Source organism: Mytilus californianus, unplaced genomic scaffold, assembly GCF_021869535.1.
Source record: "Mytilus californianus isolate M0D057914Y unplaced genomic scaffold, xbMytCali1.0.p SCAF_10, whole genome shotgun sequence".
NCBI lineage: Eukaryota > Metazoa > Mollusca > Bivalvia > Mytilida > Mytilidae > Mytilus > Mytilus californianus.
The window spans coordinates 54,957,089-54,977,009 of record NW_026262582.1 but is presented as its reverse complement, the minus strand read 5'-3'; the positions used below and the strand labels follow the sequence as shown (position 1 = coordinate 54,977,009).

Genomic DNA, 19,921 nt, shown 5'->3' with positions numbered 1-19,921 from the left:
ATATATATATATATATATACAAGTCTAAATTGAAAACAACGTTCAAACCTATGATTGCGTTGGATAAAAACCGCAATTTTTATATGTGTGCATGCAAAACAAATTTCTTAGTAGAGGGGTCTAAATACAGCACAAAAAACATTTTCCAAAAGACCAAAAAAGTGAAAAAGTATATTTTAACAAAACACATTTGACTAGCAGGTCGAACAACTGATGTTCTTAAACCCTGCTGACTGCCATTGGCGATTGCCAAATAAACGGATCACAAGATGTAACAAAATGGATCTTATAATTAATTTATTACCAAACAGAAAACAATAAACTTGTGGAAAAGATGGTATATCGCAAACATGAGGTGCAAAATTTTGTACACCATATCCGGATTTCGACAATTAATGTCTCTTCAGTGATGTTAGGAATCGAAACTGTATTTGGAAGGCCATATACTTTACCTCAATTTAGGATAGACTCTCGAATTTTGAAAGAGTCGAAATAGGATGAACGGATCATATAAACCCGAAGGCAAATATAATACAAGCCCAAACAAAAAAATATAAACAAGTCTAAATTGAAAACAACGTTCAAACCTATGATTGCGTTGGATAAAAACCGCAATTTTTATATGTGTGCATGCAAAACAAATTTCTTGGTAGAGGGGTCTAAATACAGCACAAACAACATTTTCCAAAAGACCAAAAAGTGAAAAAGTATATTTTAACAAAACGCATTTGACTTGCAGGTCGAACAACGGATGTTCTTAAACCCTGCTGACTGCCATGGCGATTGCCAAATAAACGGATCACAGATGTAACAAAATGGATCTAAATTTTACTCTAATACCAAATAGAAAACAAAAAATATATATATATATACATTTGTGTATTAATAGTGAAGTCAAATATTGAGTATTGAGTTGTATAATATAGGGTCTGCTTAATTATGTGAGACTGAGGTTGATAAGTAATCTGGTCAATCATAATGATTGGCATTTAAGGAGGTGGGACATTCTTATTTAATGCCGATTGTTTGGTGATCAATGGCAGTTGTCAATCAAACTGGTATTGTATCATTACTCTTCCCTAATTAAAATGATAAAAATAGCCTGCAAATTGACAAAACTAAAGACATACATACTTGAATGAACTGATCCTAACAAATTGTTCACAGTTTATAGTTTATATGTACATATGTACACAGACATGAAAATTATAAGGAACTTATCATATATATATATGTATATATATATATATTTCAGTGTGTATAGATTTAGTAGCTAATATGTTCTACTTCCTGTTTGGGAGGCCGCAGTGCCTGTGGAAAAAAATGGAACAATAGTTCCAATCTTTCAAAAAAAAATAGTTTGCTTTATCATTACTCATATATACATTGTGTATGTCATGTCCATGTATACTTTTTGGTTGCAACTCTCTTATCCATTATAAGTTTACCTTGAGATGATTTGAGCAATTTTATTTTTTTTGGTTACCAGTATATATAGAGCTCTACAATGCATTTATTAAATAAGCGTCTTTGTCTTTCTTTGCACATTAAGTGTTCATTAAATGATGAAATATATAAAAAAAAATTACTGAAACCTATTGACCCAAAAATCAATAGGCTATATATATCCACCTTCCCTTTATTTTCCATAATTTGGGCACAAGTTTTGTTCCAATTTCAGGGGTGTAGCTAGGCCAATATGATGTGTACTCAATGCCGAAGGAGGAAGTGAAACGGCAGGGGGTATGGGGGCCGCTTAAGGCCCCCAGAAGCTCTGGGTAAATGTTGCAAAATCCTGCATTCTCGCAATTTCCTGGGACTTAAAATGACCTCACCAAAATCTTATTTTCATGAGTAACAAGTCAACTTTTGAAAAAACAAAATAAAATATTAATTAGAGAAAAACAAACAAGTACTGTTAGATTAGGAATTTGAATTTTCTAATGTGCAGTGGGTTGAGCTTGATTAAATTAAATTAAAAATAATATTCGTTGTTAGTTAGTTTAGGTTAAAAGGTGTGGTAAAGGGTGGTACTTGCACAGAAAAAGCGCTAAATACCAAGAAGGAATAACAATTTCACTGTGAATGTCCATGAACTTTGATAAAAAAAAGTACTATAACGAACGCATATCATAGGTTGGAAACTGGCAAGTTTATAATATATACCTTTTAAGTCCCGAAATCTGAATCAAATCTATAAGGAAAATCATCAAATTATTTCTGATTTCTTTTTTTTAACTTCCTAAACGCTAGTCTTTTAATATAACCAAGCATGGAATACAACCACTTTAAATCTCGAAGCATGGAAAATAAGCACTTTTAATCTCGAAACACGTATAATTAAGTTGGGGAAACACTTTGAACACGGCACCCGTCTTGCACAACCAAACGTAAAAATAAAAAAAGTCAAAACTCGATTATCGTCAATTTAAATTAAAAAAAAAAAAAAAAAAAAAAAAACAAGCACTACATGTATGCACGAAAATTACCCTTTACGAACCCTGTTAAACTGAAGTCCGACTGGACTGTTTAAAAAAATCTGTTATGACGACGTATGTAATTAAGACTATACATACCTCACTTGAAAATCATGAGAATGAATCTTTGTCCATGGTCTCTTTAGAACATCATATTTTATTTCGTCAGTTATTTAGAAATCTTAAGAAAAGATGTCAGGACTGGGTAAGGAGGCATAGAATTGTTTTCTGACACCTCGAGGACCATTTTAATTGTTTGCATCAGCAACATAATCATGATGCTGGTTCCGAAAATGAAAAGTAATTTCAGGAGGAACAGAATATAGCTACAAAGTGATTATTAACACTTACCATGCTGAATTGTTTTCAGAAAAAGTCTAATTTTCGTTTATTTGCAAAAATATGCAAATTATATGCAAATGAGCTTTACCCTGCTGCTGAAGCATATTGATTTCTTTAAATCTAAGGTAGGGGATCACGGGGCAGGGTGGTTGGGGTGAGGAGGTGGGGGTGGGTGGGTGGGTGGGTGGGTGGGTGGGAATTTGCCCCAAAGTTGGTCATCAGGTGCAAAAAGCGTCATTTTTGACGATTTTTCGTCCTATTACTTGACCCCAAAGACCGAGGGATGCTGATATAGGTATCCATCTGTAGTCTGCATGTACAGTGGACCCCAGTAAACACATTAACCCCAACAGTTCTTAGGTTGGAGTGAAACTGATCTGGGAACACCAGTCTAAAGAAGGTCATTTGGACAAAAAATACGGAATTTCACGATTTTTTCCGATTTTGGACTTCAACTGGACCTGAAACCGGAAGTAGTCGTTTCCTCTGCGTATTTCAAAAATAATTATGATCAGTAGATATATGTCTGCGGGTTTACACTATTTTTGAAAGTTTTAGGCCTCTGAACTTCCTGTGTAAGACACAGAAGGGAAGCCCACCCCTCCAGAAAAACCAGTTTTATCCAATTTCAATTTTCCAAGTTTGTATTTGAGCTCAAAATGCTACTTAAACATGAGAAACATGACAATAGATAGCCTCAGGTTGAGGGAACATGCATCCATTTCGAAATAAGTATCATAAAGTTGACCTCTAAAAGTATGGAGAGCCATTAGAGCCAAATAACGGTGGTCTGGGTCATCCCGTCATATGACGGGCTCAGCATGGTAAGGGTTAACATGTTTGTAAGATAGTTTTTAATTTAATTTATTACTTTAGTTTTATTTTTACTAGATTTATCATATTTTTAGTTTTGTAAAATTTTCGACGTGTACGCAACTGCGTTTTTGCGTACGGGTTGCTACGTGCCTGAAATTGAGCATCAAGTCAAGAATTTCAATTGGAAAAAAAATGACTATGCTCATGAATTTTTTTAAAGGAGTATTCTAAGCTGCAAGATATAAAAAAATTAAAATATGATTTTTTTTTTCAATCATTAATGAAAGTGAAATAGTGAAATAACACTTCGCTTTTAGCAGCCAATTTGGTTCAAGTTTGTCAAAATAAGCTAAGAAACATCGCTGATGAATCATTCACTTGCAAGTGAATAATTCGACCTCATTGAATTTGTATTCATGTGACCTTCACTCTAATCTAATTTGCTATCTATTTATATCTATATTTATGTTTATATCAGGTTTTATGACCGTATTTATGTTTATATCAGGTTATATGACCGTCAGCATATGGTTAATCAGATGGGGTCTAGACTAAAATACACACGAAATGCTGAAACATATTAATGAGTCCATGCATCCTACATTGTTTATTTCAGACTTTTTATAATTTGAAAATACATTTTAGTGTGGTATAAATCAAACATGATAATTGGTGTCAAATCGCTGAACATGAATTTGACAGCTGATGCCCCTTTAAGGAGCATTTTTATAATAAATAACAGATAAAATATTAATTTGAACTACTACAATAACATTTTAAGACCATGGAAACTGATGTAAACATACTGTAAATTCAGAAATTATTGTGTGCATTTATTATTGCGATTTTAGAAGAATGGACTAAAATGCGAGATTAATTATTGCGATTTCAGGAAAATCTGCATACAGATATAAGTATCAGGTATCAGAATGCGAGTTCTTATTATTGCAATCTTCAACCACTCGCATTATTCGCATTTATAAAAACCTCGCAATAATTTTTGAATTTACAGTAGTCTGAATAAGCGCTTTTATCTTATGAAGAGAATTTCATTTCTATTGTTTAATTTAATTTAACCTGGTTATCTGCTGGTTTGGATACATTATGTATGTGTATATATACATGGACTTCAAAAGAATTATGGATGATTTTAGTTCATGATCCTTTTCTCTTTACTTTTTTTATTTTCAAACTTGTAATACTATCAAAACTGTGGTGTATAATAAGCCTTTCATATATATAGTTTTCAAAAAGCTAGATCAATAATTTTTGTAGTTAATTGTGTAATCAATTTGATGTATTAACTTCAATGAACCAGCTCAAGTGTACCACTTGTCTATGCAAGTACAAACCAGTTATATCAACAAGAGGCTGAGCTTTGTGGATATCAGTAGATGTAAGAGATCACAACATTCTTTGAACTCTGATGTTGAATGAAAAAGAATGTAAGCTTTCTTTTTACCTAAATTAAATTGGAAAAAAAATATTACCTTGCTTCATATGCAAAATAATAATTTATACAATTGTTTACATCAACTTCACCATCCTAAAAATCTGCCAAAATTCTTAAAATTAGTATAAATAAGTTTGGTTCACATCTAGTGAATTTTGAAATTTGAAATTTAGATTTGAATTTTCCTTGAAGTTCGGTATTTTTGTTAATTTACTTTTTGTTTAATCTTAGTTCTTCATTGGTCAAAATTCAATTATGACCTCAAACTTTCTTGCTTTCCTCTGAATTTCCTATTGTGACATTACTAAAAAAGGTGACCTCACATATAAAGAAAACATCTTTTGCAGATCAGTGAAAGTTTGTCTACATATATACTGTCTTAAAATCATTAGAGAAACAGATTCAACCACCAAATCTTGTGCAATACCATCATTCCTCCACTCCCAACAGTTAAATTTTCAATATTTAAAAAGCTCGGCAAGACTCGCATTTTGAATTTGAAAATTTAACTGTCTAGAGTAGAGAAATATCATTTCCCACTTGATGCAGTGGTAGAATCTATATTTATCAATCACTATATCCTTATTGCAATGCTTTTCCAGTAATAAAACTGCCACCTACTGGTATTGTATGTAAGTTATGAGGGCCCTATAGAAGTTACTGTTTTTTTTGCTTGATATCAAGCTAATGATTGCTAAATATCAGACTGTTACCTAGAGGATATTTATCAAATTCAAAATATTATTTCTTCATTACTCAATAAATATTCAGTTAAGGCTTAACATAATATAGGTTTCAAAAATTAAGAATAGTTATTCGCAATAGGCAAGTAAATGACTAGACACATAATTGTAAAATACACAATATTATCATGCCAAATTATATGAGTGAAATGATTACAGTGTATCAGTCATATTTGTATACTTTTACATATATATACAAATTTAACGTATTTCCATCTTGATAAACAGAGAACCTTTATCTTAAATATGCATTGAATTTCATTTATATTTGGCACTGGCTACGATTACGTTGAAAAGTAACAATAACAAAACAAAATATTGTTATTTGGACACTAATAGCTGAAATGCTATGTTGAGTTAGGAACCGATTTAAATATTTACGAACGTAACAATAATATTTGTGTCTATCAGGTTATGTTTGATTTATTAAAATTTTAAAATGACTTTAGTTTTGTTGCTGAATTCTGCGATATGCTTGATTATTGTCATTATTATTCAACAAATAATGTTTAAATAGTCTGATAGTTTTAAAAATCTAATTATTAATTGTTTCAATTTTCTTCAAGTTAATACAACAGTTTAGTAGAGACAAAGGGCGAAGAATATAGTTCAATGGTTAGATGTTTAGGAGAACATGAAGAAAAGTATTCACTTCTGTGTATTTACCTGCACAATGAGTGAGTGACTTACGCTTATTACTGTTATTATACTTTGAACAATGGAAAAAGTTATTCTTATTACCAATTTTCTATGGGTGAAAAACTAAAAACTTTGGATGCGTTTGAATAAAAAAAAAAAAAATCAAATTTTATGCATGTATATAAACAAAGTTTGCAAAAAATTGATACATCAAAACTTTTGATTTTTTTTTTTCAGAGAAGTTCGGCAGCAGTGAATTAAAATATTGTGAACTTGTGTATGAAATCATGAAAGTATCCATGGAGGACGTAATTTCGTTTCAAAATCAGATGGAGTATGTCTAAACCAAAGTCAGGTGTTTTTCTTCCTATGGTATAACTTCAAAAAAAGGAAATTGCAGAGTGAAACTGTTTAGTGTGCAAAACCGACATGCACATTGCTGCATCTCTCATTTGTGATGGCTACCGTAATGTGTCAGACTAAAACATGCACCCAAAATCACATATTAGATGTGCAGAAGCTGCCATTGTAAGTAAAATATATAATCTGTATGTAATATTGTATACTTGAATTGTTTATGAATAAAAGTTTTCAAGTTGTATTTTATATATATTACACACATATGGGACATACTATATACACATTACTTTTCCCAGCATATATCGAAATGCATTAGGGGCCTTGGTGACCGAGTGGTCTAAGTAGTTACTACTGTAATCACTAGCCAGTCAACACTGAGGTTGTGAGTTCGAACCCCGCTCGTGCGGGTGCACTCAACTCCAATCTTTATTGACTAGGATTGTCAGTTTTCCTATCGAAGGTCGTGGTTTTCTCCGGGCACTCCGCCTTCCTCCACCAATAAAAACTGGCCGCCACGAAATAGCCCAAAAGCGGTGCTTAAAAGTGGCATTAAAACACCACAAATTAAAAAAAAATCACAATTGAAATGCATTAACGTAACAATAACACAACGTAACGGTAAACACAAATATTATTGTTAAGTTCGTAATTAATCAGTTACCAACCCAACCTAGCATTCTGGCAATTAGTGTCCAACGTAACAATAACTTTTTTGTTATTGTTACATATTCAACCTAATCGTAGCCAGTGCCTTTATATTTTATAAACAAATTCAAATCGTTCAGTTTATATTTTTCTTTTCCCAAAATTGAAAGTAACATCAATATCAATTTTACACTATGTTTTTTTAAATAAGAATGGAATACCATTTATTCAATCTGTATCATAACACAATATAAATACCTTTTGGGTGTCCATAACAGATAGTATTTTCTGTGTCACTGCAGGGTTTGAATTCTGCCTGGCCTGATGAACATTTGGTACAACGTTTACATGGCAATGTTGCACTTTTAACATCAGAGTAAGTCCCATTAGGACATTTGAGACAAATAGAGTTCTGTAATCTATTGCAGGGAATGATGGCACCATATCCGATTGGACAAAAATTACACAATGAACATTCTTTAGCTACAGTATGGAAGTAAAAGTCAACATTACATTCACAGATGGTATCTTCTGTAACTGTGCATTGTGTTTTCACGTGAGAATCTTTTTTACATTCAGAACAATTTTGACACTTCTCTGTATGCCAGAAATCTGGTGAAAATGTCCGTCCTTGTACACAAGATCCACACTGCGTATCATTACCATGAGAGCAATCATGAATTAATCCCTGTCCAGGTGGACATTTATTGCAGCACCTCTTCCCATTGAAGGCATAAGCTTGTTCTTTACAGTCTAATGCAGAGCACACTCTAACCTGTCAATGTAGATATAATACAATTATTTCATATTTATTTGTTTATTGGTTTTGATAATGATTTGTTAAGGGGACAACTATTTAATTTTCTGGGGGATGGGGATTTTGAAAATTATCCTGGACTGGTAAGAGCTGGAAATAACTATACAAATCCTTGAACAGGATGAAAATGAATATTCTGTCACACAAAACGCAACAGTTGAGTGCCAAAGTGAAAATACATTTTCCGCGGAAAGAGAAAAAAGCATGCGTAGCAACGATTTGTAAGCAGTATACAAATCATTGTGCGTAGTAACAGATGAACTACAATAAATCCTCCTGACCGGGCCCCCCACAGACAATATCCTCCTGACCAAGCCCTCCACAGACAAAGACAAACATTAACAGTTATACATACCTTAAACTTTTGGGCAGAGACTATCACAGTAATAGCGTTTTGAACTTAAATTGCTAAAAACAACCATTGACCTCCGAATCAGTGGATGGTACTGAAATCAGTATTCCAGCTAGAAATTGAAAGGGACAGGGTGCCAATGGAGGGCAGCCTGGGCTGGGCACTTTTTAAGGTTGGGATAGGACAATTCTCAAATTTTTTTGGGTCTACGTTTCTGTGTGTATCCATATTAATTGGATTTTTCGTCACATGTTCACTTTGTTTATTACTGCATATGTTGACAAAATAGATTCATAAGTTGTTGTTTTGGTTAGGGAGCTACCATTTGATTTTTATTCGGGGGCTAGGATGAAATTTGAAAAAAATAGGCAGGACAGGAGTTTTGAGTAAAAAAAAAGGCAGAATGAGATTATTTGCAAAAAAAAAAAGGCAGGATGACAATTTAGTTAAATAAAAAAGTCAGGATAAACTAAAAAAAAAAGGCAGGACCGAATAGAGTGAAAAATAAAAAGGCAGGATCGAATACAGGGAGAAATAAAAAGGCAGGACAAAATTTTTCATCCTAACCCCCCCATAAAAATCAAATGGTAGCTCCCTTATTCTGTATAAAATGTGCATTAAAGAAGTCATGCATACATTGTCAATTTACATACCAGATGCGGATCATGCCAGGATTTTGAAAATAGGGGCCCCAAACTAGGCAACGTTTGGAGTGGAACATTAACATTATGCGTTAACCATAAATGTAGCACCATAAGGGGAACCCGGGCACCCAGCCCCCTAAATCCTACTCTGCCGAATACACGGTGACATCCATACTTCACATCATTATAGACAAAAAGAAACAAAATGAAACTAAAAACTCACAGACTTAGTAGTAGCAGTTAACTCACTCATAGAAGCAGAAACCCTCAAAAATGAATTCAAAAAAATTAGAGAATCAATTTACGTTTTTTTTTTGTATTTTTTTTTTATCAATACAAAGTATTTTTCTTTAACAACAATTTTTAATAAATGCAAAATACGCTATATTTAAAAGATAGTTGTACATCCGAACTTTATTTGAATAGAAATATTTTCATTCCGATGTTCAAATTATTCTTGATTAATGGTCGTTTTCAATTGTTTTAAATAAAGAGTTTTGGGGGGAAAGTTGGTTAGTTGTGACAAGGATTTGTATACATATCCTTGGTTGTGAATAAATACACTTTCTTCAAATTACTGTCTCGGTGGTCTCGTGTGCGGGAGGTCGTGGGTTCAAACCCCGGCCGGGTAAACTCAATTTAAATACTTTAAAATTGGTATTTTCTAAGCATTCGGCATTTAGGAGTAAGAGCAGACTGGTCGGCTCGTAGTCAGAATAATGTGTCTGGGTACGGTGACATGTGTTCCTCCGGACTGTTTGTTAACTTATGAACTTACAAAAAGTATATGGTTAATAGGCATATTACATTAACATGTTCTCGTCCTAAATATATGAGGGGCCTGGTGGGTTATTTTCGTACTTCGTGATCGGCGCATTTTCGCTATCGTGATCTGTTATTCTACAGATTTTTTTTTTTTTATTTTCGTGATCCGTGATCATGGAAATTTATTTTCTGTGAATCGTGATTGACAAAAAAATCAACTCGTGAATCGTGATGAGACCCCCCCCCCCCCCCCCCCCCCCCCCATCAGGCCCCTCATATATGTAGTTAATTTGCCGCTGGACGTTAAGCACCTATCAACGCCCCCTTGGTATCTTCAGCCTCTTTTATTTATCAACTTTCGAAATAAAAAATATTCCTGTCCCGTTTGTAGTACCAATTTGTGTTTCGGTGCATCCACCAAACTATTCGTCTTCGTCTTATTTCCATACAATTTGTGAGTAATTTACCGTCTGAGGTAGGGATGTGCAGCTGAGACATCGAGTATCCACCCTTTTCATATATTTTGAATGCTAAAAAAATCACACCCTATCATTAGTTTTTGACAAGACTTAGCTATATATTACGCTATTCATAGAGAGTAAACATAGATTCATGAAATATCTATAATACCAAAATCAGAGACATATATACACATATATATGTCTCTGCTAAAATAACGAGGTCCAATTTGTTAGCCGGCATAGGGTAAAAACGACGAATCAAATAATTCAACTTTGTATATAACTAATATACATGTAGGACAATGGGTAGATTAAAATTACACCATTCCCGGTCCTTTTTTCCACATTATTAATATTCCCAAAAATTAACAAATATCGGGCCAAATCGATACCGAAACCAATAGTATATGTCACCTGTTACCTATTACCTAATCTGTACTTTCCGCACCTGTCAGGCGCACCACCTAACGATGTATTTGGGATTTGCAATATACACGGGTCATATCACACCTAAGTGTTGATTAAAAATTACATCATTCCAGGCCCTTTTGTTTTTCCAAATAATTAATATTACCAATAATTTATAAGTTCCAGGTCGACGGGTTCAAACAAAAAGATTTTGAAAGTAGAGAAAACCGTGCATCTTATAATCATAATGACTTTAGCAGATGACAATACCAATACTAAAAATCCAGGCTAAGAATAAGGCTTATATACATATATATAGATACTTTAATTCAGTTACGGACCCGCGATGTCGCGGGTGTGTTCAATCTAATCTAAATTTCTCAACTTAATAATGCTATAAAGCTTGAAAAAAAATACCTATTCAAACGGCTCATCACAACCACTGGTATAGAAGGACGTTAGATGCCAAAGTTTTGTATCCAATCTAAATCACTCGGCTAGTCAGTGTTTTGGTTATAGAAAAACTTGGTTCATAATAAATTTCAAGCCCATACAGTCGTCAAAGGTCACACCATAATAAGACAAGCTTACTGGTAACGAATTACTTGACCTTTAATCATATATTCATCAATCAAATGCTTGAACATGGGCAAAACTTTAACTCTATTAAATTTCAAGGAACTTAAACTCTATTAAATTTCAAGGTCAGAGGGTCAAATGTCAAGGTTTCATATTAAAAGCTTGTAGGAGCTATCGATCTCGCCAAACCTTGTTTGGAAGATCCTGGTCTAAATTGTATGTCAGTCATAGGTCAAGGTGGAGCCTGGGCACGATAAAGTCAATGATTAGCGGGGAATGTTCCGTATATGTCGAAATCTTGCGAATATTAAAAAAGAGGGACACTCCAAATCTAATTACTTAAGACCCTAAAAGTTGAAATGGGGAGATTTATACCAAAAGACCAAATGTTGTATCACTGCTGTAATTAACTGGATGATGAATACCACTTTTCTTCCTGATGGTTTCTGGCTGAACTCGACTTTAAGAGACAAGTTATTCTTAATAAAAACAACTGCCGATGGCGGGATCGTAGGTGTGCCCTACTTGACCCACCACTGATATAAGTTTAAGGCATCAACAATTCTCTAATTTTATTGTTTTTTAACCAATTTTCAATGAAATAAAAGTGGCAGTGTCCTCTGGCAATGATCATATCTTTGTCAAGAGTTTAGCACCTGTCCGAGTTGAACATATTAAAAAATTCAATACAGGAAAGTAAAATTAGCAGTTGACCCAAGATAAACAGATAAAACGTGTTAGTTTTTGTCCTTGGGGTGAAATCTGGTTGATTTTTATTTCCGTGTTTCTAGAGCCCAGGATACAACAAAGAGAACAAATTTAATAGTCCGTGTCCCCGAGTAAAAAGTAACACTTAAAATCACATCTAAATTTTTATTGTACATCTTCTGTTCGGTCATTTTGATTAGAATGATATAGAGAATGACGCAAAGTAAAGGTATCAATTCAATAAATTGTTATTTCACACAGAATAATTAATGATTTTATACTAATAACAGGTGTTTCAATTACCCTAGAATTGCTTTCAATTAATTAAATCAATTATTGATCGACTGAAAAACATAACAGAAATAGCCAAATCTTTGATTTTTAATATCCGAAATGCTTGCGTCAACAGTTTTAAAATTGAATTTTACCAGCTTCTATCTTGTCCTTTATCGAACACCATTATCTGGTATGTTTTCCTATTCGTCGTGCGATCATTTCCCATCCCTTTTCCTATTTTGTAACATTTAATGATGGAGATGCATGCAATCGAGGGAAAACAATCGTGCTATGGACTGTATATATTGATTAAAGGAAAACATTACGTTCGGAACCAAACCGTCATAAAAAATATAATTGTATTTGACTTTGATCTTCACTATTACATTTAAGTTAAGTTATGCTTCAGCAACCAAACGCTGTTAATTATGACTGAAATTCTCATCAGAGAAAATAAGATGCACACGAATGCTATTAACAAGTATTATAGCTTTGAGAAGATATCTTTAATGTTTGGTTGCATGGAAACTTTAGGTAGACTGATCGTGTTACTTCATGATATATCGAGATAATGTTATATTCATTGAGTCCTTGTGTTTCAATCGAGATTCATATGCTACATTTGACGTAAAATCTTTGAATTTGATGAAAACAAAACTGTCAAATACATATTTTATATGTTGACATTAAAGGAATGCCTTATGAGTTGTATTCTTTTATTTATTTACCTACCCTGGATTTTTTTCAATTAATGTTTTACGAACTTTTCTGCAGTAAAATTTTTATCCTCGATTGGAATTTTTCAAAGTACTTTATATCATCCGATGGTAAAATTTGATGAGTGGACTTATTGTTTCATTTTTGTGTGTACGAGTATAAACAAGGATTTGTATAGTCTTTTTACACAATTCTTTAGTATAACTCAGTCTATAATCAAGAAATACACATGTATTGCCAGAGCGGTTGAAGGCATATAAACAATACAAAATGAATATGCAGGTGTGGAGTCCCCCTTCTCAGTGCAACCAACTTTTTAAGGAATGCCATGACCAGTAATGTCTTATTGTTATATCTATTGTATGATTGGTACAGCGACGTCCATAATGAAAGGTCAAACTACAAGTACTTTAGGAAATTAATAAATGCTGAATCCAACAATTTCATATAATGGTGCATAAACATATGAAACTTTAGCGTGCATGTATTTTTGAGACAGCGGAAAGAAAGAAAACATAAGTTAAATCAGAGAACTGGTTAAATTTCACCAGCAGATCTTTGTTTTGTCCCATAACACGTACCATGCAGAATGTGTATGTATAAAATAGGACTTTCCATTAAAAAATATTTTGAACAAAATTAAACATTTAATATGTTTAATAACAAATTTAGACACATAATTGATATGTGAATGGGAACTGAAAGTACCATGTAAAATAACCCTTTAGAGGAAGAACGATTATTTTTTACACCAGAAAATATAAACTTCAATCACTTTAATTAGTGTAGAAATAGGCTAAAACATTTTTTCTATATTAACACTATGATTCAGACAACATAAATAATCACTCACCAAAATCCAACAAAATAATCCAAGCAGACAAGCAATATTTTCCATTGCGACTCTTCTCACTTTACTTTATTATGATTTGTCAGTTTATATCATATTTTCATACCTGAATCAAATGACCTTTGATGAACTTTAGAATCAGATGATTGGATGATTCTGTTAATCGTGTACTGTCGGAGTAGGCGGAATTTAACGAGATTTCTTAATATAAAAATATTGGTAGAGTTAATGAGCCGAGCACCAATATCTGTGTTACAAGACCGGGAAAACAATCAATTAGCGTATAAAACGATTCCCCGTATATATGGTTCACCGCGCATTCTGTCATAATGTTTGAATTTCTCATAAATATCTTATGAAAAGAAAAAAGTTTTAAGAAAAGAAAGAAAGTGACTTTTCATCACAGATAATATAAAAGAAAGTAATAAAGGAAAGCTTGAACTTATGAAGTGTGAAAACTATACAAATTCATTCTTTCAAAACACTCTATATTAGATCTTAAGACTTTTTAATCATAAATATTTGACAGAGTAAAAGTAAAAAATATCATTTCAACCAATTTATTCCTAAATCTTTGTTCTTTCTCCGATATGTATACCTTAACATTGAGTTTTTTGGCTCATCTGACCAAATGCAAGGAAGTCTTACATTATGAATTCTTGCCAAAGGCTAGGCATCAGCCCTTATTACAATAACAAGGGGATAAGTTTTGTCATAATGTATTTTAGTTATTTATAAATGACTTAACAGAGTATCTAGACCTATCACACTAAATGACAAACCATTGGATTGCTTATTATTTGAAGACGATTATCGAGAAACTTACGAAAAAAGTTTTAAGATAGAATTCTATAGATTTAATATGGCACGCCTGTGACATAGTATATTGACAGTTAAAGTCGTGACTCAGATTGAAAACTAAGAACTTATGTTCAGTTTAAATCGTATTTTGGATGAGAAACATATCGTGCCATTATGGTCAGTTTCGAAACACTGGATTAGAAGGAAAGCCTTGCAAAGTGGTAGGGACCATGGGAAGAACGTCAATTAGATAGCAAGCCTTTAGAACAATGTCATGCATCATATAAAACAAAAAATAACTCAAGTTTACTTTTAAACAAAACTTTTTGTTTCTATATTTATCTGCTGAAAACTTAATTTCTGTATGTAAATTGTACTGATGACCGGTTAATTAAAATTGCAATCTCATGAAGGGTTGTATAATATATCTAGTAATTTGAATTATACATTGATTGTAGGTTTTCCTACTGCAAGAGACGTAAAAGGACAGTGCTCAATGAACTATATGTTGCAGTCTTAGTCACAATCGGATATATGAATAAATGTACGCCTTGATTAACGTCCACTGGAAAATGTTCCATGCATATTTAGGACCAAAACAAATTAACAATTATACAATTGGAATGGTAAATCGACTACAATTGAATGATAGTTTCTTACTTAATGTCCAGTGGCAATCATTTCATGCTTATTCAGGATAAGAAACTATTAACAATTGATATGATAGGTACGTCTGCAGAAAAGGAAAAAGAAAAATTTGCATGACTGCCAATAGAAAACAATGTTATACTAGAAAGTTTGCCTTACAACAGACCACTTACGGATCCCTCTCAATAGTTGTTACCGAGTGGTCATTCTATGCGAAGAGAACACGTGACACTCGGTGAACGAGGCATCTAATTTTACCGATACCATTTCGGCTGGACTTGACTGCACATCTCTACACCGCGTACAGTCAAATGGACGTCCCACTTTAACAAGGGTTTACTGTCCGACGGGAGAAGTATAGGGATGACAATATTGCCAACCCGTCAATCCTTGGGGTTTTAATAAAAGTAGATATGAATTATAATTTTATGGGGCAGAAAATAAACGATCCATTTACTAAAAAAAATGTGAGAAATCCACATGCAATTCAAAAATAAGATGCTATCTGCATTAACAATGTTTATAGCATGCAGGTCTCCTAACCTCTGAAATTACAAATAGTTAATGTCAATGCCAGACTAGCACCCCTTTGTCTCTCAAATCATACGAGATAAAAATCGTCTGGGACATACTCCTGACCACAGAAAACTATCCCCCTTCACTTGCCAATCAAATAAGATATCAGATGAGTTCTGTCAAATGAATATCATTTACCAATTTATTGATATCTATTAATATCATTATTTTGTATAATCTAACTAATGATTGGTTCAGAGAGATGTAATGCTTCATGACCGATGACAACTCTTTCCTTCTCGTATAATGAATCAAATGATGTATACAAATAAAATGAAATTAAGACTTTCCTTATTTACTGTATTGTTTGCCATTGGTATAAATCATCATTTAGGGGCAATAACTCCTATAAGGTGTTATTAAAGATTTCTGCAATATCGAATTATTTTTAGATTATGTCTTGCTGATCATTTCTGCTATTTAAAGTTTCTATTTATCTATTATAGTTTTCAAGAGGGTATCGTTAGCTCAGTAGTCAGTACTTCGGTTCTGACATGATTTATAACAAACCATTCTAAAATTGTCCGTTAATAAATTTTTAAATTATAAAGTTACTAAGGTTTTAACTCCCTCAGGCAAAGTTGACCATAGATGGATTTGTCTACCTTTTAGGTCCTTTTTGGTCATATATTTTTTCAACTGTTTCGGTTCTTATACAGCCTTGGCTTTCAAATATTCAGCTTTGAGCGTTCCTGATGAAGGTAAATCCAGAAAAGCGCTTCGGACGCATGAAATTTATAACGTGTTGTTTTTCAATTTATAATAGGCAAACTAAAGGCTCTAAAGATCAAGTGTAGCTCACCTTAGGTCTTTGTGAATCTTCAACAATGGACACTCTCCTTCATTGCAGACAAGGATATAATTCATGATTAAAATCTATTTTTTGTTGTTCTTGTATATTGCTGATCATTTTTCTGTTTTCGTCTATACTTTTGGTCCAAATCACAAAAAAAAAGGTGAAAAAAATCCTCATATAAGGGCAGTACCTCTTGTAATAAGACAATTTCAAGTATGCTGATCTATTTGCAGATCATTTTTGCTACTTCAAAGGCCTATCTTTTACAATTTTCAAGACAATAGACAAAAACATAAAAAATTGGTAAAAATCTGAAAAAAATCGTCATTAAAGAGCAATAATTCCAGTAAGGAGTCAAATGAGGATTTCAGTCCTGATGACTTATTTGTAGATCTTGTCTTGCTCATCATTTTTGCTATTCAAAGTTTCTATCTACATTTATCTGTCATAGTTTTCAAGATAATAAGAATGAAAACTAAAAAAAAGTAAAAATCGTCATTTAAGGGCACTAACTCCAATAAGGAGTTGACTGACGATTTCTGCCATGCTGACTTGTTTGTAAATTTTTTCTTGCTGCTATTTTTTGCTGTATAGAGAATCTCTCTATCTATGTTACTTTCAAGATGATAGGTAAAATTGAAAAAAAAGGTAAAATTCCTCATTTAAGGGCAATAACTCCTATAAGAAGTTGTCCAACAATTTTGATGTAAATGGACAGTACTTTGAATATTTCTGCCCCTGTCAGATTTTCTATAGCGGTTTTGAAGATAAAAAACAAAATTTGCATTCAACTCATATGTTCTATTTTTTGCCATGTTGGTTGGCAGGCGGGGTCATTGGACAAATTTTTCAAACTAGATACCCCAATGGTTGTGATTGAATTTATGTTGAAATATAAAAATAAGGAGATGTGGTATGATTGCCAATGAGACAACTTGCTATTCAAAGTTTCTATCTACTATCCACCAAAGTCCAAATGAAGTGGATGTAACTGTGCAATTATAGGCAACCGCACGACCTTCAACAATGAGAAAACACGTCTGTAATATGAAGGTTTTACTACAAGTATCCCATAAATTTCACATTATCAATGTTCTATGCAAATGAGGTCACGGTCAGATGAACCATGCCAGACAGACATGTACACCTTACAATCATTCCACACACCAAATATAGTGGTCCTATCGCTGATAGTACCTGAGAAACAGATCAAACCACAAACACTAATCATTGTCCAATGGACCATGAAAATGAGGTCAAGGTCAGGTGAAACCTGAAAGTGGGACATGTACACCTTACAATCATTCCATATACCAAATATAATGGCTCTATTGCTTATACTATCTCAGAAATAGACCAAACCACGAAAACTAAACATTGTCCAATGAACAATGAAATTGAGGTCAAGGGCAGATGAAACTTGCCAGTCGGACATGTACACCTAACAATCATTCCATAAACCAAATATGGTTGACCTATTGCTTATAGCATCTGAGGTACGGACTTGACCACATAACTTTAAACTTAATTAGATATGTCCTATTTTCGGTGCAAAATATAGTTAGCATGCATTTTGTGTCCGGGGATACATGGACATGTATGTATGGCTTCACCAAAAAGAGTACAAATATAAACAGCGTTATATCTATATATAAACAATCAATAATAGTGGATACAGTTACCCAGTGCTATTTCTTATATAAAACTTAGGATTCAGGCGGACACAGCTGGACACAATGTTATTTCTATATAAAATATATAAAAACTAGTGACTACAGACGGACACAAGTGGACACAACGTAATATCTATATAAAACTTATAGAATCTGCTAGCTTCAGGCGGACACAGCTGGACACAGTGCTATTTCTATATAAAACTTAAAGATATAGGGGGAGATATGCGGACACAAGTGGACACAACGTAATATCTATATAAAACTTATAGAATCTGCTGGCTACAGGCGGACACAGCTGGACACAGTGCAATTCCTTTATAAAAATTATAAAAAATGGGGATACAGGCGGACACAAGTGGACACAACGTAATTTTTATATAAAACTTATAGAATCTGCTGGCTACAGGCGGCCACAGCTGGACACAGTCAGTGGCGGATCCAGAACTTTTCATAAGGGGGGGGACCGCTGACTGACCTAAGGGGGGGCCCGCTCCAGTCATTCTTCAGTGATTCCCTATATAATCAACCAAATTTTTCCCACAAAAGGGGAGGCCCGGGCCCCCCAGGCTCCCCCCCCCCCCCCCCCCCTGATCCGCCTATGACAGTGCTATTTCTATATAAAACTTTATGAAATAGTGGGATACAGGCGGACACAAGTGGACACAACGTAATTTCTATATAAAACATAGAATGTGCTGGCTACAGGCGGACACAGCTGGACACAGTGATATTTCTATATAAAAATAACAGAAACAGGGGCCTACAGGCGGACACAAATGGACACAACGTAATTTCTATATAAAACTTAAAGATATAGGGGGAGATAGGCGGACACAAGTGGACACAACGTAATATCTATATAAAACATAGAATGTGCTGGCTACAGGCGGACACAGCTAGACAAAGTGCAATTCCTTTATAAAAATTATAAAAATTGGGGATACAGGCGGACACAAGTGGACACAACATAATTTTTATATAAAACTTATAGAATGTGCTGGCTACAGGCGGACACAGCTGGACACAGACTGTGCTATTTCTATATAAAACTTTATGAAATAGGGGGATACAGGCAGACACAAGTGGACACAACGTAATTTCTATATAAAACATAGAATGTGCTGGCTACAGGCGGACACAGCTGGACACAGTGATATTTCTATATAAAAATGACAGAAACAGGGGCCTACAGGCGGACACAAATGGACACAACGTTATTTCTATATAAAACTTAAAGATATAGGGGGAGATAGGCGGACATAAGTGGACACAACGTAATATCTATATAAAACATAGAATGTGCTGGCTACAGGCAGACACAGCTGGACACAGTGCAATTCCTTTAGAAAAATTATAAAAATTGGGGATACAG

General features: G+C 33.7%; 1 protein-coding gene across 1 annotated transcript in view; it reads right to left on the bottom strand.

Moving 5' to 3' along the window:
- Positions 1-14,151, bottom strand: part of LOC127718900 (tumor necrosis factor receptor superfamily member 16-like) — a 44,107-nt gene extending 29,956 nt beyond the window's left edge. The window contains exons 1-2 of the mRNA XM_052224987.1: positions 14,056-14,151; positions 7,734-8,250 (exon numbers count right to left, since the gene is read on the bottom strand). Coding sequence (XP_052080947.1) covers positions 7,734-8,250; positions 14,056-14,100 — 562 coding nt within the window. The 5' untranslated portion in view covers positions 14,101-14,151. The remainder of the gene's footprint in view (positions 1-7,733; positions 8,251-14,055) is intronic.
- Positions 14,152-19,921: the final 5,770 nt, after the last annotated feature.